This window comes from Urocitellus parryii, chromosome 4 (assembly GCF_045843805.1).
Source record: "Urocitellus parryii isolate mUroPar1 chromosome 4, mUroPar1.hap1, whole genome shotgun sequence".
Classification (NCBI taxonomy): domain Eukaryota; kingdom Metazoa; phylum Chordata; class Mammalia; order Rodentia; family Sciuridae; genus Urocitellus; species Urocitellus parryii.
The window spans coordinates 20,349,753-20,369,969 of NC_135534.1; the positions used below are offsets into that span (position 1 = coordinate 20,349,753).

Consider the following 20,217-nt stretch of genomic DNA (forward strand, 5'->3'; position numbering starts at 1 on the left):
AGTAGGAGAGGTGTCCTACCTGCTCTCGGTTTCCCTCAGAAATACTGTACCTTCTTCCTTCTCCCTTCCCCACCCTTCTGATATCATCTCTAGAGAGGTCATGAGCAACTTCTTTTTTCTTTAAATATTTATTTTTTAGTTGTAGTTGGACACAATACCTTTATTTTACTTATTTATTTTTATGTGGTGCTGAGGATCGAACCCAGGGTCTCGCACGTGCGAGGCGAACACTCTACCCCTGAGCCACAACCCCAGCCCCTTATTTTTTCTTTGATAGAAAATTTATGACTTACATAACGAAAAAGAAATAATACACATTAAAAAATACACACTCATTGCAGAAAACACATGAAAGAATAAGGAAATAAGAATAAGCCACAAATCTGCCACCCACATTAACCACTGTTTTTCATAATTTCCTTTTAGTCTTTTTCTAAATACTTTTTTTAATGTCTTTATTTTATCTATTCATTTATTTTTTTAATATGATGCTGAGGATTGAACCCAGGGCCTCATGCATGCAAGGCAAGTGCTCTACCACTGAGCTACAATCCCAGCCCTCTAAATACATTCTTATAATAAAATTGAATTAATATTGTATACCCAGTTTTGGAAATATTTTCCTATGTCACTAAATTTTTGAAGGCACAATCTTTTTTTTGGATTGGGGATTGAACCCAGGGATGCTTTACCACTAAGCTACATCTCTAGTTCTTTTTTATTTTTTATTTTGAAACAAGGTCTTGCTAAGTTGCCCAGGCTGGCCTCAAACTTGCAATCCTCCTGCCTCAGTCTCCTAAGCTGCTGGGATTACAGACGTGTATCACCACACTAGCTTGAAAACACAATCTTTAATAGATATTAATATTGTATCTAGTATACTCATTAAATCATTGCTCTATAATGGGATATGTTGTTTTGAAGTTGTTGCTTCTTTTTTGTTGTTGTTTTTAACTGAAGTTAAAATAGGGGCTGAAGGTGTAGCTCAGTGATCGAGTATTTTTCTAGCATGTGTGAGGCCCTGAGTTCAATCCTGAGCACCATAAAAATAAATAAATAAACAAATAGAAATGTGTTGTGAAATAACAATTTTTTTTCTTTTCTTTTCTTTTTTTTTTTTTTTTTTGTGGTGCTGGGGATTGAACCCAGGGTCTTGTACATGCAAGGCAAGCACTCTACTAACTGAGCTATGTCCCCGGCCCGAGACAGCAAATTTAACCTTGACGATTTTCAACAAGGTTGCCACAAACCTGGGAAGCAGATGTCAGGCTCACACCACTATCTGCGCTGATCTGTGATTTTTTCTCCTCTGTTTCACCAAGGTCAAAGGTAGGTTTGATTACGTCAGGCCCTGAGTAGGGGAAAACTTCTGTTACTCACACACAGAGGCTCGGGGCAGGCTGGTGAAGGGAGTGGGACAGCAGCACAGCCTGGTCCAAGACCTGTTCAGCATGTCCCAGTCACCTTTCCAGGGACTGCCCCTCCACCCCCAGGAATCACTGGAGGAAGAGGTCCCCAGGTACAAATTAGACCTAGTCTCAAGGGACTTTGCAGCCATCGTCTCAGTCTGAGAAAATTCTAAGTAAATCATCCTAAAACAGAGAAGTTTCCACAAACAAACGTCTAAACCACATTCCATGGCACCCAGAATCAGAGCTTCATTGATGCCGAGATCATTTAAGGTCCCCAGGTCATTCAGTAAAGGGGCCAGAAAAGGTTAGGCTAAAAGAGAGAGGAACACTCACCTACCCCATCCTATAATGCCTACATTTGAGAAAAAAAAAATCCCATTCTACCCCACCCACCCACAATGGTATGGCAGAAAGACAGAATGACAGAAAGCCAGAAAGCGTGCCTAGGCAAGCCACCAGAGGGAGAGGTGGGCAGCTACAGACTCAACACAGAGGGACAGCAACCATCTCTGCCAACTGTGCCCACAGGCCTCCTAACGGTGAGGGAGCTATCAGCCAATGAGGGACTCTGCAATCAGCAAAGGTTCTCCCCACCAACTCTGCCGCAGTAGAAAACCAGTCTAAGGGATTTTACTCAGTCAACACCCTCACTGCTAGCTACAAGGGGAGGGGCAAGAAGCAGTCTACAAGCCATATACTCGAGTCACACACCACCTACCTGCTTTCAGTCCTATACCCCCCAAGAGTAAATTTGGGGTGGGGCTGACAAAGGGAGCCTGCCCCAACTGGGCCTGGGAAGTTGGCAGGTATGGGAGACTTAAGGACAGGAAGGGGCATTTGTTCCTTACTCTGTTTTTCCAAAGCTTTTTGCTTTTTCACTTCCTGGTGCTTGTTCCACAATTCTACCCCAGATGCAATGCAAGCAGGAGAGAAAGACAGAGAGAGTCAGAAGCTGGTCAGATGACGAAGTGGAAACCCACCCACCCAAGTTGCTTCAGTCTCAGGCACAGGATTACCAATCAAGAGATACAAAGTATTTTTATTTGGGGGCAGGGAGGAAGAATCAAGAGATTCCAATGCCTTTCCCCAAATTCAAGAAAAAAGACATCAACTTTCTAAAACTAACCCCAATGTGCCAACAAAAACCCTGTACAATATTCGAGCTGAAGGGCCCTTCATCAAGCTCCTTCATTTTGGCATGAGGAAACGGATCCTAGAGTCTGGAACATGTGCTCGAGAGCGCATAATTTAGGATCAGTTTGACTTCCATCATACCACGTTCTCTGCCAAACAAGCTGAGAACAGCAGCTCTTACAGACAACAGATAAGAGAGATGATCATCTCAAGCAGTCAAAGGGGTTCAGAAGCAGCAGCACCCATCTGTTTGACTCACTGGATTGGACAGAGGCCAACTCATGCAGGCAGTCAGCATCCTTCCTTCTTGCTACCCAAAAAACAAACTCCCCATCAGAACTAGAGCCTGCCCTACCAAGAGACCCATTCTTAGCCAGTCCTCGAGGGAAATGCCTCTGATAGAGAAGACAAAATGGTGAGACAAGTGTCTCAGTAGGGCAAAGCAGAAACAACACCAATTGGTACAGTTGTGTCCCTGGAAGGAACTTTATAGAGTTTACTTAGTGTGACCTTCTCATTTCCTAAAGGAGGAGAGAGAGTCCCTGTGAGGGAAGTTATTTGCCCAAAGTCTCATTCCTAGTTGGTGGATGATACAGGACTAAAACTCCAGACCTCCAGACAGGCAGGTAGGTACTTTTTTTAGAACATCACACCAGGCAGGAGAAAGCCAGGACTGAATGCCTCTAGGAGAAAGTTATGCTGGCTAGTGAAAGGAGCTCCCTGAAAAGGGAAACGGCTCCTCATTACCATTTATGCAGACATAGTGCCAATCACTATCGGTTGTGGCAAAGAGGCATCAGCTGGAAGCATAATGCCCAGGCACCTAGAACCAGAAAAGACACAGTCTGGATGATGCAAGGTGAAGTAGGGAGTGAGCCAAACAATGGTCATACCAGAGAGTGAATGGAAAACTATCAAACAGGAGAAAGCTTTTAATGAAGTCCAGGAAAGGAAGGGTTTAAAGAAGAGCTGACACAGAAATATATACCTCTGAGGTCTAGAACCCAGGGAAACAGAGTCACTGGACAGGCTGCAGAGGCGCGAATTCCAGGGCAGTGTAATGCTTTGGATGGGGGAAAATTGGCTTCAGAGATCTAGATGACCATAGTTTTATAGCCCAAAGACGTATCTATAAGCTTCCTGCTAGCATCTAGGAACTCACATGGTCTCTTTGCTATATGAAGAATTCAGATGTAAATAAAAAGAGGGACCAGGAGTATAGCTCAGACTCCCTGCACTAAGCCTCACAGGGACTCTAAACAAAACCTCTGTTCTTCCTCTGAGATGTCAGTGGGGTGGCTACAGACAAGGCATAAGGGATAGAGAAGCATAGAGAAATGCACTGGAAATTGACAGACTTATCTCCCTCTTTAGAAAGCAAAGCATGGGGAAGAGAAAGGCAGGATTCTGGATGGATAGAAAGGACGGAGGGATATTTAAGAAGCCAGAACCCCTCATCACACCAGACACCATGATACGTACCGATAGAGGCTACAAAATTCTCTTCCTTTAAACTTCTAGTGTCCACTTCCTTAGGACCCTTTCCTGTAGCACTTGGTACCCGAGGTCCCAGCTGGGGGACTCTCAGTTGTGCCATAGCCTTTGGGTCCCCCCGCCCAGCCAGACCAGGATCCTTGCCAACTGGGGTATTTACACTTTCTGTTGGACTTCTCTTCCGCTTGTCTGGTTCTGAGAAGAGATCAAATACAGAAAGAGGTCAAAAAAGGAAGCGAATGGGAAGAGAGGCAGGGAAATGAGGTAGGAGAAGCCAGGATATGGGAGGATGTGGAATAGAAGAAGTTCAAGGAAAGAAAAGCCAAGAACTTATTTTTCTAAATACCCACTACATAGAAACATGCACTAGAAAATAAAACCCCAAGACCTGATGGGAAGCAGCGAGGCACTGGGAAACTTGCCATGGGAACAATGTGCTGACTCTTTCTGACAAGTGGGGCAGTTGCAGAGGGCATGTTGCCCAGCAGGTAGGATCCCTACCTTTACTATAGTAGTGGGTCTGGGCAATTTCCAGAAGGACAAAGATGCTGGCCATGCCACCCAGACCTGCATGGGCATAAGACTGCTCCAGGCTGAGGACTGTGCACTTGAGGAGATCTAACATTCCTTTGTACACTTTTCGACTAATCTCCTGCAACGACAACCCAGGTCCTAGAATTAGCAAATTCCCTTTGGCAGCCACAGCCCTCTGCTCAGTCAATTCCAACCCCCTAGCCCAAACACTGACCACATCTGGGATGATGTCCTGCCGAGCATCGTCTTCTGACTGCACGGTGCGGTTCAGCTTGCTCAGGACAAAGACTCGCAGCTGCTCACTCTCCAGCAGCCGGCGTACCTTTTTCATGTTGAGCCAGCCCACTCCCTGGCCATCCAGCACACTGTGTACCACCTCCTTCAGGAATTGCTGGTTCTCACTATAGGGTCCACATACCACTTTTGTGGTTATCAGCTTCTCGGGAGAGCATCTCCCCCTTTCACCTGACCATATATTTGCCTTCCGGGGCAAAATGCAAAACCAAGTCTCTGAATATCATCAGCCTCCACATCCCCCATCTCTGCAGATAACCTGGTTTGCCAAGTCCCACCTCAGCAATTTCACCCTCTTCAACACTGCAAACTGTTACTGCTGCAGTGGATTGGATCAGAAGTGCTGGCAGGAAACTGATTTCATTTACCATCCTTAGAGCTTCTTTCCCAATCCTGAGCATCCCTCAAGCTTTATACAAGAATCTATCTCCACCTGAGAATTTTTAAAACAGCTCTGCGTTTATTACCTAGAATTGCTGGATCGGCCCTGGGGTGATGGAGGTTCTCTTTTCACTGTTGGACTGTGTTTAATGACAGATGACTTTTGGTCCACTAATGCCCTCCTGTTTCCTATAAGCAGGGAAGGCAGAATGAGAGACATCACTGTCATAGTCCAGAAACTCACAGTAGCACAGCCCTGGGTCGCCATGTTCCATGCCCATTCCCCAGCAGGACTGGGTGGGGATGACACCAGGGTATCACACACAGGCAGAAAGCAGCCATGGCAATGTGAAGGAGGTGGGGATGGAGACTCAGGCCACTCCACATGCACCAGCAGCATGCCCTGTGGGCAGCATGGGTGTCATGGGGGATAGGCAAGGCAGGTCACTCATGTGATGCCTCTTGCTTCATGAGGAGGATGGCCCTCAGGCAGGCACGGAAGATGCTAGGAAAAAAAAAGATCATGCACAGCTCACGGGCAAGACCCACCTTCACCACTCCCGGGGCCGGCTTCAGTAACAATCTCCATTAGAGTATTTAGCCCAAATACTGGGACACAAAATACACAATTAGTAGGTGCACTACAATACCGCATCCCCTTGTACCCATCGATGGAGAGTAAGTCAGATCATCCAAGCATTTTCCCAGAGCTTAAATAGTGGGCACATCAGAGCTGGAAGCCAAGTGACCAGGAGACAACCAAGGCTCTGTGGAAGACCATCCTTAAGGGGAAAACTCTCAAAGCCAGGGCTTGGGTAAATGATATGGAGAGTCTGAGGTGCTGAACAGGCACATGCATGAAAGAAGGGCCACTGGTTTTCATGAAACATCTAGCACAGGGGTCCAGAGAGCCTGTGGGCGTCCACAGGGGAGAGACTCATCTTGCTGATGCTATCATGGGAAGTGGGGCAGGACTGTGAGGATGGGAAATTGGTAGGAGAGATAAGTGCAGCAAATGAGACGAAGCATCAACATGCAATGAGAGTTCCAATTGCTCTTCCCCTCAAATGTATCAAATGGAAAGCCAGCAACTCTAACACCTTTCCACCTCTAACCTACCCAGCCGTGTATGGATGCACGGGAGCAGCACTAGTGAGTTCTCAACACTACCACTCTGAAGTCATTTTTGCCCACATATGGCATTTTCCCATCACCACCAAAGACTCCTGATCTTTTTAAACACTGGGAGAAGTCAGTTAATATAAGGAGTTGCTTCTCACTATACTTCCTATCAGGATTAAATCTTTCAGCACAATATCCAGAGAAAACAAAAGAAAATAAAATTAAATTTAGAAGAGCCTCTTAAACTGCCAGAGATCACAAGTGAACTGAAACAAGGTCTTAATGGGGTCCAGAAGCCAACTAATACTACCTGGCCCACTCACAGCCTCCAGGTTGACATGAAGCCAGAGTAAAAGGCTGGACACCATAAACACTGCCAGGATCTCCGCAGCCATCCTTCTGTGGGCCAGTTCCTTGGGATGGAGTTCATTCTAAATTCACACAGTGGGAACCTGCCCTTGACTGGGGGCAGCTGATGATCCCTATGTTAGCTGTGTACCTTTGACAAGGTCCCCTGCCAAGAGCGACAGTAATCCCACAATTGCCACTATCCTCAATAATGTAACAGGGCCTTTTCTAGCTACAGATACGGTCTCCATATGACAACCATCGAGAGCCCATGATGTGCAGTGAGAGCCATGAGAAGCAATATGAAGGGCAACAGCCAAATCCAATGATACACAGTACACAGGGCTCCTGACAAGCACCCATAGGCCTGACACACCTTCCAGAGTAACCTAGTTTGGCAAAAGAAAGTTATAGTTACCTTTCAGACTGGGGAATGGTGTGGTCTTCTCTCGGGCACCTTTGGTGGGCAGTGTGAGGTTTGAAAGGCTGAAACTTGTACTGTGGTTCCGATATAGGCTGCCTATGAGGGTGGGGAGGGTGAGAGCAATGAGTTAGCAGGACGAACAATCAAAGCATCTACTCCAGTCTTCGTCTCTCTCCTTTCAGGCAGCATCCCAGTGTGCTAGATCAGACAACCTACACTGTCTAGAAGGCACCAAGTCTAACTTAGGGCACACAAAGGAGCCATTGCCAGGAATGCTCAAAACCCAGTACAACCTTCTCTGGCTACCTCCCACAATATCCGAGTTTCTCATCTACTTCTATCAGCATGAAAACTGGTAGTTAATATGCTTCTGGTCTGAAGTGGGTGCAGTTCCTCCCTGGCATATGAAAAAACTAACAAAATCATAACTATCTCTCTGTTGACTCTCTGTAGTCCTTAGTCTAGAGGTCTATCTCTAATCTTTAAATGATACCACCCCTCATTGCTAGAAATTCTCTAAGTACAAAAATAAAAAATCAATCCCGGAGCTGGGGAAATGCCTCAGTTGGTAGAGTGCTTGTCTCACATGCATAAGGCCCTGGGTTTAATCCCAGCACCATCAAAAAAAAAAATCAATCCTGTATAGATTTCAAAGCATGTTCACAAAAGGCCCTCACCAGGCAAAGAAGGTATCAAATATATATCTGAAGCAATATTGACCAGAATATTCCCATAAAGTATACAAGTAAGTATGTGATTTTGAATTTTTTTTTTCTGGTATCTGGGATTGAACTCGGGGCACTCAACTACTGAGCCACATCCCCAGTCCTATTTTGTATTTTATTTAGAGACAGGGTCTCCACTGAGTTGCTTATCCCCTTGCCATTGCAGAGGCTGGCTTTGAACTCGCAATCATCCTGTCTCAGCCTCCAGAGCTGCTGGCATTATAGGTGTGTCCTACCTCGCCCAGCTGATTTTGAATTTAGTGCTTAATTTATGGTTGACCACTCATCTGTCTTGCCTGAAATAAACCTAAACTTCCAGGTATAACAAAATAATGACTAGTCTTCCCCCCCCACCCCAGGTATTGGAGATTGAACCTGGGACCTTGCACATGCTAGGCAAGAGTTCTACCACTGAGCTACTCTATTTTTTTTTAATTTTATTATTTTTTAAAGATAATTTTTAATATTTTTTAAGGTGGACACAATACCTTTATTTTACATTATTTTATTAATGTGGTGCTGAGGATCGAACCCAGTGCCTCATGCATGCTAGGTGACAGCTCTACCTCTGAGCTACAACCCCAGCCTTACTATCTTTATTTTGAAGAAGTGACTTGCTAAGTTGCCCAGGCTGGACTAGATAGAACCTACCGGCTTCCTGAGTAGCTGGGATTACAAGTTTGTACCACTGCACCCACATTTTTACTATGTCATCTAAAAGTACTTTATTTAGTATCACCCAAATAATCTGCATTAGAGCCTGGTAATGCCAACCCAGCCCACATCTCAAGTTCTAAGACACATCTGCCATGTTAGACCCTACCATAGAGAAAAAAAGGAAGAGAGCAATGAGAGAGCTTAAGGCACTTACTGGCAAAAGACATGATGCCCCCGAAGCCCTCGGTGCTGTTGTTGGAGATGGTGGAGTTGGGGGAGCTTGCTCGGGAGTCTGACTCTGCTTCGGAGTCACTTGCCAGTTTCAAGCTGTTGGGCCGCAGCAGCTTTTGAGCCCTTGAATGCACAGCGGCACCTATGAGCCCCAGGCAGCGGTACCTAATCTTGGGAGTGTGGTCCTTACACTACACTGCAGTCACTGCTTCCTTCCCACAGCTAAGCCCCTAGATCAAAGAACCACCCTTTAGGGATGGCAGAACCATGAGAGCATTTAGACTCTCAGACTCTCTGAGAAACCCTTGCCCAGGGTCCACTGGACTGAGGTCCTTCAGTCACCCATCTAGAAGGAATCCCCAGGCTCTCACCGATTGCCATTGACATGTTGGCTGAATCGGGGAGTGTAACTTTCCCCCTGCTCATCATCATCTTCCTCAGGGGGAAAGCCATACTGGGGCTCGAAGTATGGATTGTCATAGGTTCGCCGGCGCACTGACCCCTCTCCAATCTCTGTCTGGCGTCTGTCCGTGTTCGATTTGCCAATGCTGGGAGGCACGGTAGGGAGGGGCTTGGAGACGCCTACTGCTGCCTTATCATCCATCTCTGTAGACTCAGCAGGTTCCTAAGGGCCATATTAAATTTAAAAATATGGTCACATGGTGCCTAGTGATGCCTTCCCTTATTCTTAGTCTGGCAGGGCCAGGCCAGGTCTATCCCATTCCCAGCCTATAGAATGTGTGGGAAAAAAATCTCTGTGGCACCCTGTTCTCTGTCCCCATAAACTGTACCACGGGCATCTTTGCTGCACCCTGAACAAAGCCCAGTGACTTCCCTCTGGGGTCAAAACTATATCTCAGAGGCTCTAAAGTCATAGGGCCTCTGAAGAGGAAGATGGGAAGAGTGTGAGGAAAGGCAAATTCACAGCTAAAGCATGCCCTTCCTAACAGAGACAAGGCCCACACTCCCCACCCAAGGTTCTCATCCACCCACCCCTCCTCATGCTCACGTACAGAGCTGGCTCCATGGACCACAGTGCTAGGGCTGCTGCAGGCAGTGGTGCTGGAGCTGGAGCGTTCTGGGGGGTTTTCCTGAGAGTTCTCACTGTCTGGGCCAGGCTCCTCTGATTCCTTTTGGTTCTGCAGGTCATCAATCTCCACCTCACTGGCATCCCCAAGTGCTGCATGCGTCAGAGGGTCCACATCTGCCAGAACCCAAGGGAGACAGGTATAGATCATCTCATCCCCAAGCCTAATCCCTGTTTAGAGCAGGCCAATCTCACCAAAGCACACTTACTGGGAGTATCACCATTGATGTCACATTTCATCATTTCACTGACAAAGTCACCCAGGGAGGAGTAAGAAGAGCTTGAGTCATCATAATCCATACTATCGCTGCCACTGCAAAGTGAAGGACATTTAAAAAAAAAAAGAAACAAACAAACAAACAAAACCAGAAAGGGATAGGGAAAAAAAATCTGCAATCAGAACTTGGAAAAACAAAAATGGAGCACACTTTAACTCAAGTTCAGGAACAAGATAAAATAAGGAAGCCAAGAAAAACAATCAACCAAAATAAAATACCAGGCTTCGAAGACTTGACTCTTAACTCCTAAGAGGTTTTGCCTCCCACTATGTGCTGTGGAGAAGGGCTAATAAGAGGGACTGCTCACCTGTCATCAGTGGGGTCAGAGTCAGAGTCACGCTCTGGTGGTACAGTCAGTGCCTCAGCCAGCTGGGAGTTGCTATCATAGACTCGATAGTGGATGGGCTGCAGCTGGTGGGCATACCACTTTGGCTTGTCACCAATCAGGGCTGGATCAAACATATCTACCCAAGGAAGAAAAAGAATAGTTGGGAGCAAGGGGTAAAAGGCAAGTAAACACACAAAAAAGGAAAAAGTCTAAAGCAAAACAAGAATGGAAGGCTGGGGTTGTGGCTCAGCGGTAGAGCGCTCGCCTAGCATGTATGGGGCCCTGGGTTCGATCCTTAGCACCACATAAAAATAAATAAATAAAATAAAGGTATTGTGTCCGACTACAACTAAAAAATAAATATTAAAAAAACAAAACAAACAAACAAGAATGGAGCCAAGCATGGTGGCGCATGCCTGTAATCCCAGCAGCTCAGGAGGCTAAGACAGGAGGATCATGAGTTCAAAGCCAGCCTCAGGAAAATCGAGGTGCTAAGCAACTCAGTGAGACCCTGTCTCTAAATAAAATACAAAATAGGGATGGGGATGTGGCTCAGTGGTCCAGTGCCCCTGAGTTCAATCCCTGGGACCTCCCACCTCAAAAAAAAAAAAAAAAAAAAAACAGGAATGGAAGGGACAGGTAAAGATTAGTAAAGAACAAGCTAAAAGAAGGGCCATCAGGAGCTCAAAGATAGAAGGTGGAGCAGAACAGAGGGCAGGTGAACTCACTGTTGTGAATTCGCTGAAAGGCGTAATTGGTGGGGTTTAGGATCCATTCTCCAAAGTACTCCACAGCCTGAGTCCTGGCCAGTTTCTCAGCAAAGGGAGTCTGCCTGGGACGTGAGGCTAAAAAGGAACCAGCTTGGAAAGCTACCACAGGCCGAGGAAATAGTCTCAGGGTACGGGTGTGCATCTGAAAGCCCTGCAGCATGTTGGCAGAGTTGAAGAACCGTACCATGGCCACTCTGGGGAAGAAGATGACGCTGAGATAAGCTGAGAACCATACCCTGTAAAGTGAGGACTCCACAATCCATGGTGTTAACCACCTCCCAAAGCCATTCTTCAACAGATTTCCAACATCCAAGGGAGAGATATCTTTCATCTATTTTGTTTTGTTTTGTTCCACTTTGCCTTACAGGGATTGAAAAGGGGCCTTCCATTAAGCCACATCCCCAGCCCTTTTTTTCTATTTTTTATTTTGAGACAGGGTCTTGTTAAATTGCCCAGCCTGGCCTTAAATTCATGATCCTCTAACCTCAGCCTCCCAAGCCACTGGAATTATAGGTGTACGTCATCAAGCCTAGCTTGGAAGAGATTTAGAGAATCATTGGTCTTTTTCTTTCTCTCTCTCTGTCTCTCTTTTTTTTTTTTTTTTTTTTTTTTGGTACCAGGGATGGAACCCAGGGGGTGCTTAACCACTGAGGTACATCCCCAGCCCTTTATTTATTTGTCTATTTTGAGATAGGGTCTTGCTAAGTTGTTGAAGCTGGCTCTGAACTTGCAATCCTATTGCCTTAGCCTCCAGAGCTACTATATTATAGGCATGTGCCATCACGCCCTGTGGTCTTTTTCTTTATCCTAAAAAGGTGATAAACTATTCTCTTTGCTTTTGCTAAGGTGGAAAATATAACAAAATATCAAACACATTTTATACATAAAGAAACTCTGGCTATGGGAAGTAGCTAGCCCCAAACCCAAGGGAGCAAAGAAACCAATTTAAGAACTCAGGATTTCTTTAGTTTGCTTGGTCTTACCTGGTTGCAACATCCACTGAATCCACATCATTGCCATAGATGAGCGGGTTGAATTCAGTAGAAGGTGTGGACTGCAGGTCATTAGAAGGCCTTCCCAAGAGAAGTGGGATCTCCTGGCCTTCATGAAATTTCTCCAGATTGAGGATGGGCTGGGTATTGAGACTCATGCTGGCTAGGGCCTGAGGAACAACAAAAAACTCCTCATATAAGGTATCTGGGCAGTTAGCCAATCTCAACTCTAGGAAAGAGCATTCTTAAAGTCTTCTACATCACACTTTCTGACCAAAAAGTTCTCAACAGAGAACTGTGCTCTGCAAATCACAGCCAATTCATTTCAGAGCCTCAAATTGAAAAAAGATTCCAAATATTTTAGTCTTTAGAATACTGCCTGAATTATTAAGCCTGAATATTGCTCTCAATCAAACTAGCTCAAGACAACTTGATCAAATCTGACAATAGTTTTCTATTTTTATTTTTTAATGAACAGGTTTTCAAATTGAAATCTATATGGAAACATAACTGAAATTTAAAAATTTAAAAGTTTCTCTGGGCTGGGGATGTGGCTCAAGCGGTAGCGCGCTCGCCTAGCATGCGTGCGGCCCAGGTTCAATCCTCAGCACCACATACCAACAAAAGATGTTGTGTCCGCTGAGAACTAAAAAATAAATATTAAAAAAAAAATTAAAAGTTTCTCTGAAGGAACCAGAGCTTCATGTATGCAGTGTACCCAGTTGAAATCAGCCCCTAGGAGGCTCCATGGGGCAATTTGAAAACCACTGGTCTAGATCAATAATGCTTTTTAAAAGTTAGTGAGCACAGGAATCACCTAGGATGTTGTTAAAATGCAGATTCTAATTTTGTATGTTTGGGATGGTTCTGAGGTTTTGTTTTGTTTTGTTTTCAGTACTAGGGATTGAACCTAGGTGTGCTTTATCACTGAGCTACATCCCAGCCCTTTTTATTTTTTGTTTCGAAACAGGATTTTGCTAAGTTGCCCAGGCTGGCCTCCAACTTGTGATTCTTCTGCTTCAGCTTCCCAAGTAACTGGGTTTACAGGCGATGCTAATGCTTCGGTCCATGGACCACACTTTTGAGAAGCAGTGGTCAGAATACAAAAATCAATGAGCTCAAGGATCTTAGTTCCTATAAACATTTAAAGTAATAAATTGACATAATTTCTTATATCAACTTCTCCATCTCATCAGTCATACTTAAGCAATTATCAATAATGAAAATACAGTAAATGAAGACAGCTAGAAGTTTCTGAACTTGCAATCCTACCAGACTCTGCAGCAAGGTATCATATTACATAAGCAGTGATGAAGCAAGGGAGAGTGACAAGGATACAAAATGACCCATTTAAACTCAAACATATACCATCTAGAGAAACTACTGAGTACTTCAGACAACACAGGAAAAAAGATTTCTAAAGACTTTTCAAAAGAGAGTGGGATTAATAAAAATAAACACAGTGCTAGCTACTGCTTGTCCTATATAACACATACAGCAGGGGAAGGGAATGTAGCCTTATTGTGTTTTACCTCCAGGTACTGATTGGTATGCAGAAGGAAGAGAAGAAAATCAACCAATGAAAAATGGATGTAAGGGATTACTCAAAGAAAGGATTTTTTTGGAGGGGGAAGGGGTGCTGGAGATTGAATCCAGGGGTGATTTACCACTCAGCTACATCCCAGAACATTTTTTTTATTTTTTCCTATTTTGAGACAGGAACTCATTAAGTTGCTAAGACTGGCCTTGACTTATAGTCCTTCTGCCTTAGCCTTCTGAGTTGCTAGAATCACAGGTATGCATCACCACACTCCCCTCCAAAAAAGGAATTTTTGAGGAAAGGATTCTATAAGGACTATAGGATCAATTCAAGAAGACAGTATAAAAGGAGCCCAACGGTCCAAGCCTGATGGCCCAAACTGCAAACTCCCATCTTAGAAAATTGAGAGAATGCTCCAAGGCCATAAAGAATGGCAGACATGACAAGAAATAGAAAGTAAAAATCATTTTATACAGCATCATACAGTGACAAGGCATACAACAAATTAGAAGGAATCCTTTTGAGATTCACCCCTGCCACGCAAAATTGGATATACCTCTTCTTGAACCCAACAGAGGCAAAGAAAATCTACTTTGTAAAGTAGTGAAAATCTACTTTGTAAAGTCTAAAATGAAACAGGGTCTTAGAATAGCTGCCTTCCTACAACAACCCCAGGGCATCTATTGCTCCCTTTCCTTTCATTCACTCTTTACCTACCTGCTTTAAATGTTTTTTCAGCTCTAATGATTCTGGCTCTGGCAGGATGGGGAGCAAGTCTGCATTGGTCGGGGTGATCACCTGTATCAGAGAAAAGATAAAAGCAAGACCTTAGAATAACTAATCAGAAGTTTCACTTCCATAAGGGTAAAGAAGATAATAGGAAGATTTTATGTGTATAATATTATCACATGTTACACACACATTTGAAAAAAATATATACCTAAATGTTATTGGTGACTAGATAATAAGGTTACAGTTCTTATTTTTTTCTCTTCATGTATTTTTGTTTTCCAATGAACACTTATAAAGTTTTAATGTACTCATGCTGCAAGATGTAAATATAATGTTTTTTTATGTCTGCCCTGAAAGGGCCATTTCTTACTGGAAACCATATCCCAGGAAAAGCATCAGGAGATCTACACCATATAATGATACCTGGGCCAGGGCTCTATCTCAGTGGCAGAGTGCTTGCAGAGCACGTGTGAGGCACTGGGTTCAATCTCCAGCACTACATAAAGATAAACAAATAAAATAAAGGCATGCTGTCCATCTACAACTACAAAAAAAAAAAAAAAAGCTCTTAGAGAATGCTGGAAGAGCACTTAATTCTGGCAAAACTAAATCCTTTAAATCTAACCATGGGCCTATCCTGACAATAAATAAAAGCAGCATGAGTAAAAGTTGTTTTAACGAGTATCACAACAGAAACACCTAGAAAAACGGGTATCACAGGATTGGGTCTAGAACCTAATCTTACTCTACAATGCCTCAGCCAGAACCTTACCCTATTGCTGTCCAGATCCACTAGCCATACGTCATCAGGCATTTTGAAGTCTAGTTTGTAGAGGAAGAAGCTGGCAGGGACCCCAATGATGTAGGGGGTTGGGGCCAACAGCAGCTGTGGAAAGGATAAGAAGATAAGAAACAAAGTTCAAACCTATTATGAGCACTTATCAAGTCAGGATTTTTCTAGATAAGGAAATATAGACTCAAAATCCTGTTTTCAAAACCCTTAAGTTGGTCTGGGGTTGTGACTCAATGGTAGAGCGCTTGCCTAGCATGTGTGAGGCACTGGGTTCAATTCTCAGCACCGCATATAAATAAATGAATAAAATAAAAGTTCACCAACATCTAAAAAATTAAAAATAAAAAACCCCTTAAGCTAGTTGTATTTTAAAATTCAGAACTTTTCAGATTTTAGAAAGGCAAAACAACGTATTTTCTGTTTATTATGTTATACCTACAGCAGTGTAGCAGGTAGTCTATAATCATTAACTGTGATTATGGAATTTTTTCTTTTTTGCAGTAATGGGGATCAAATACAGGGCCTTGTGCATGCTAGGCAAGTGCTCTACCACTGAGCTACATCCCCAGCCTTTAACTCTGATTTTAAAGAGAAGAAATAAAGAAATTATAAATAGCACAGGTTTTGTCACTAAGTCAGTTTAAATCCATCAGTCATAGACAAATAAATTATAAGAGATTGAGGACCAGTATTGACTGACAGCTTCTTTGGGCATTGATACAGGTTACAAAGCTAGAAGACACCTTGAGACTCACCTGCTCTGCCGATGCCATGCAGGTGGGAAGCAGTGGGATGACAGGAAACATGTACTCTAGGGGGTAGATCATTGCCACAAATGCCATCACAGACATAGAGAGTGCATTGTAGTCTCGGGACTGTAGCACCACCTGCAACAGCCACACCAGCAGAGTCACTCAACAGCATAAAATCAGGTTGACAAGCTTTTGTAGCTTTCAATACTACAATTTAATTCTCTCACCATGTCTATAGCTGCAGCTTAGCTTCCACAATCATCTCTGTCCCATGTGCTACCATGTCTGCCACCTCCCTAACTAAGCACTGAAGTAACCTTTACTTGAATCATTACCTTCCTAGTTCTTTTGCTCCCTCCCTATCCCAAAAGTGGAACAGGACTACTGATATTTCCTGAGAATTGAGTCAGTGTAATTAAAGATAATTCAACTGAGTGACAAGCCTCTGAAAACACCCTACATGATACCAGTACCTTAATTCAACCCATATCTAATGGCATTGTTATTCCTGGAAATGAAAAGATGAAAATATCAGTCCCTGTCCTCAAAGAGCTCATTCTCTAGCCTCTGCCACAGTGTCAAGCTCTTTCCCTAGAAAGTCTGTGCAGCTGGCCCTCTCACCTTGTGCTCCAACAGGATGCAGGTTAGCACCTGAAGACAAGCATCTACACCCAGAAGTTCCAAGGGAAGGTGCAGAGGGAAATCCACTAGGGTGAATCGAGAAGGGTCTGGAAGAGCAAAGGTCAAAGCTGGCTGGAGCTCCTGGGGTAGGACTTCAATGTCTACTCGCTTCTGCCCAGAGACAGGTACTGGGGAGCGCAGCAATCGATAAATCCAGGCCTCGATCTCTCGAAGGTCATGCAGAAGGGCACTTGACTTCTCTTCCACTAGTAGTGATCCAGTAAAGATACGCCACATGGTGTCCCTAAGGAGCACACAGCAGCTGTCAGACATAAGCATTAAGAGCTGATACCTCATTGCAACCCAATATAACTATGGAGGGTATAATGACAACTGGAAAAGGACTATCATTAGGAAATCTCACTCTTTGAGCTCCACTGGGACCAGAAGCTATTTATATAAGGGCAAGAACAACTGTAAAATGCATAGGTAGTAGGACTTAATGACATGCCCACCATAAAACATCAAACTCCTCGGTATTATTCCAAGCCCAATTATGATAGGAGGTTCAGCTCGGCAGCTGTCTTCTGCTTAGTTAAGGGTAATGTGTTTAAATAGGTTTAAAGCGCCTGCATAGGAAATTTCCCACGCCCCTCACAGACCAATTATAACTAATCTCTAACCACTTCCCCCTCTTCTGAGCATGAGCAGCAAACTGTACCTTTGTACACCTCGAGGGATGCCCAATTTCTTGCCCAGCAGCCGTTCACTACAGCAATCCACCAGCCGTTTGAGGGTATACAGACACTCTCGGAAGGTGGAGAAGAAAGGGTAGTGGCTGAGCACACACAGGGATGTCAGAGTACTGTTGCGGGACCTGCTGCCTGCCTTGGCCCGGCGTTTGCCCCGAGGAGACAGGTTCACATCGGGGGTGGAGTCAGCACTAGGAGGCTGCAGGGATGAGCCACTCTCTGAGCTTTCTGTGCCAACCTCTTCTGAAGCACAGGTGGCACCAGTCCCTTCCTTCCCACGGGACCCTGCCCCGCCTTCCCCCTTTTCCTTCGGCATTCGCTTTTGGAAGGAGCGGTAGAAATTAACACAGATGCCATAACGTGTGACACCAGTGTCCTTGTCAGTGAGGGTGAAGACAAAGGAGGTATCATCCCGAAGGCTCATGCGCCGCTGCCGCACACTCAGACAGCCCTCTGGCTGGCAGAAGAACACTACATCTGGAGGCAGGGGAAACTCAGGGTGGTCCTCTAGCGGGTATCGCCGTAGCAATTCAGGAGTCTGGGCCACACTGTCACTGCTCGGGTGCCTGAAGAATATAAAGACAAACTCAGCAGCCTGAAGAGATAGAACATGCTATCAAATTTTAACCACAGTCAACAAATAAAGCTCAGAATGTCCTTGTGGATAAAGTAACCCAACTGTAGGACCTTGGAAAACATTTAGTGGGCAGGCTGAATGCAGTCTGCACTGTCATGAAGACACACACCTATCCTGAAAAAAAGTTTCAACAATAAAATGATCACTAACACCTTATGACAACACCTTTCAAAGAGTATTAGCTAACGAATTACCAAAAGAGTATATGTAGGTAGATTAGGAGTGCAATGTACTTTTGCTTTTTATAAAATAAGAAAATTCAGATATAAAAAATTATATTTGCTCAAAATCACAAAGATGCTAATTAAGAACAGAGTTTTGCTCTGTTTCTGTCCAGACCAACACTCTGGATCTATCCAATGTGTTGTTTTCCCTGTGGGCATCAATGCTCCCTTAAGGGTAAAATAAAAGGAAAAACTGAGATATGCAAAGCAACACGGAAACAGAGAAGAAGAATTGCATATTTTGTGGCTATCCCACATGACAAAACAAAGATATCTCTTCTTGATTACCTGGCCCCTACGATCACTAGATAGTCAAGTAACCGGGGACAGAACTTCTTCTTTTGCACCATGGTTCCAATTCATCAGTTCATCTCGGAGAAACTTCAGGGCACCAAGCAAGGAGTCGCATTCCCAGGAAGAATTCTGTTATTATCTGATAATCCAAGTCTAATAGGAAAAAAGGACTGATAAGATTTCATTGCTGTGCCCGAGTGAATCATCCCTCTGGCAACTTCATCCCAATCAGGGGCACAGGTCAGAAGAATTTCCACTTTAGTACTAAACACAGGAGAACTTGACACTTGTCTAGCCTAGTGTCTAGGCTTATGAGTTCACAGAGTCAAATGACTAGTAGGATAAGGAGCTGGGGATGTAGTTCAGTGGTAGAGTGCTTACCTAACAGGGCCAAGGCCCTGGGTTCAATTCCCAGCACCTAAAAAAAAAAAAAAAAAGAAAAGAAAAAAAGAGGAGGAGAAGGAGAAATAATGGCTCCTCTCCCCATCACTATCAAGTGTGGCTCATTTTCAGTCTAGCCCCTGGGGCTCTGTTTCTGAAAAACAGACCTGGGCAGTGTAATACTGACTCAGTCATTATGATAACAAAAATTAAGTCACTTTCAGGACTGCTCCAAGGATGACTGGGATCAAACCAGACTCTTCAATCAGCACTAATCTGTATTTCTAGGTCTAGATGGAAACCTAATTATTCTGTTTCAACAATCCTCATTTAGCTTGATGAGAAACTACCATATAGACTGTCTAGTTAATTGCACTCAGACAATAACAACAGCTGGCTATTCTAGCTCATGTGATCACAGATGAAGAATGTCCATACCCCAGCTGTCCCATTTCAACCATTTTTCTCCCCCATCAAGCAAGAAAAGGGCCCAGTGGCCATGGCTACTGGCTCTGCCCTTGGTGCTGAAGCAGTTACTCTCTATTCTGGTCTCAAGATCAGAATCAGTAATACAATACATACAGATGAGGCCTTATTCTACTCCTTTTTTTAAAAAAAAAAATATTTTTAGTTGTAGATGGACACAACATCTTTATTTATTTTTTTATGTGGTGCTGAGGATTGAATCCAGCACCTCCCCTGTGCTAGGCAAGTGCTCTATCACTGAGCCACAGCCCTCTACTTTATCTTATAGAAATTATGAATTAAGTGTGACATGCTAGGATTTCTCCAGTTTCAAGGAAGGGTGTTCACAGGAATTCCTAAACTATAGTTCTAAAATTAGGAAAAGTTGCCAGGCACAATGGCACATGCCTGTAATGCCAGCGCTCAGGAGGCAGGAGGATCACAAAACCAAAGCCAACCTCAGCAACTTAACAAAGCCCTAAGCAACTTAGTGAGACTCTGGCTCAAACTAAAAATAAAAAGGGCTGGTGATATATCTTGGTAGTTAAGTACCCCTGGAGTCGATCCCTACTACCAAAAATTAAAATAAATAAATAAAAAGAAAGAAAGAAAAGAAAATTAGGAAAAGCTTACATGATCCTAATTATCTGTTATTTCCTGTTGAGTCTCCATATACTTCTCTAAATAAAATGTTTCATTCCACTACAAGGTATTTCCAGTGCTCCACAATTTTGCCTTTGCTCTGCACACAGTCACACAGAGAGTCCCATTACACTACAAAACACACACACCACTCCTTCATCTGCTGCTGTGTG

At 44.0% G+C, this 20,217-nt stretch overlaps 1 protein-coding gene across 33 annotated transcripts in view; it reads right to left on the minus strand.

The window, feature by feature from the left end:
• The window catches only part of Madd (MAP kinase activating death domain), a 41,187-nt gene extending 22,547 nt beyond the window's left edge, over positions 1–18,640 (minus strand). For 10 of the 33 annotated variants that reach the window (XM_026399138.2, XM_077798098.1, XM_026399137.2 and 7 more), the window contains exons 1-19: positions 18,551–18,640; positions 17,371–17,967; positions 16,650–16,953; positions 16,032–16,163; positions 15,256–15,369; positions 14,469–14,549; positions 12,203–12,381; positions 11,178–11,413; positions 10,429–10,585; positions 10,053–10,156; positions 9,770–9,960; positions 9,257–9,381; positions 8,740–8,879; positions 7,138–7,239; positions 5,336–5,438; positions 4,789–4,975; positions 4,542–4,692; positions 4,029–4,235; positions 1,251–1,351 (exon numbers count right to left, since the gene is read on the minus strand). In XM_026399138.2, the coding sequence (XP_026254923.1) occupies positions 1,251–1,351; positions 4,029–4,235; positions 4,542–4,692; positions 4,789–4,975; positions 5,336–5,438; positions 7,138–7,239; positions 8,740–8,879; positions 9,257–9,381; positions 9,770–9,960; positions 10,053–10,156; positions 10,429–10,585; positions 11,178–11,413; positions 12,203–12,381; positions 14,469–14,549; positions 15,256–15,369; positions 16,032–16,163; positions 16,650–16,953; positions 17,371–17,967; positions 18,551–18,612 (3,273 nt within the window). In that variant the 5' untranslated portion in view covers positions 18,613–18,640. Of the gene's footprint in view, positions 1–1,250; positions 1,352–4,028; positions 4,236–4,541; positions 4,693–4,788; positions 4,976–5,335; positions 5,439–5,798; positions 5,859–7,137; positions 7,240–8,739; positions 8,880–9,127; positions 9,382–9,769; positions 9,961–10,052; positions 10,157–10,428; positions 10,586–11,177; positions 11,414–12,202; positions 12,382–14,468; positions 14,550–15,255; positions 15,370–16,031; positions 16,164–16,649; positions 16,954–17,370; positions 17,968–18,550 lie in introns of all 33 variants that reach the window. The other 23 variants (XM_077798092.1, XM_026399127.2, XM_026399126.2 and 20 more) reach the window with 3 other exon arrangements.
• Positions 18,641–20,217: the final 1,577 nt, after the last annotated feature.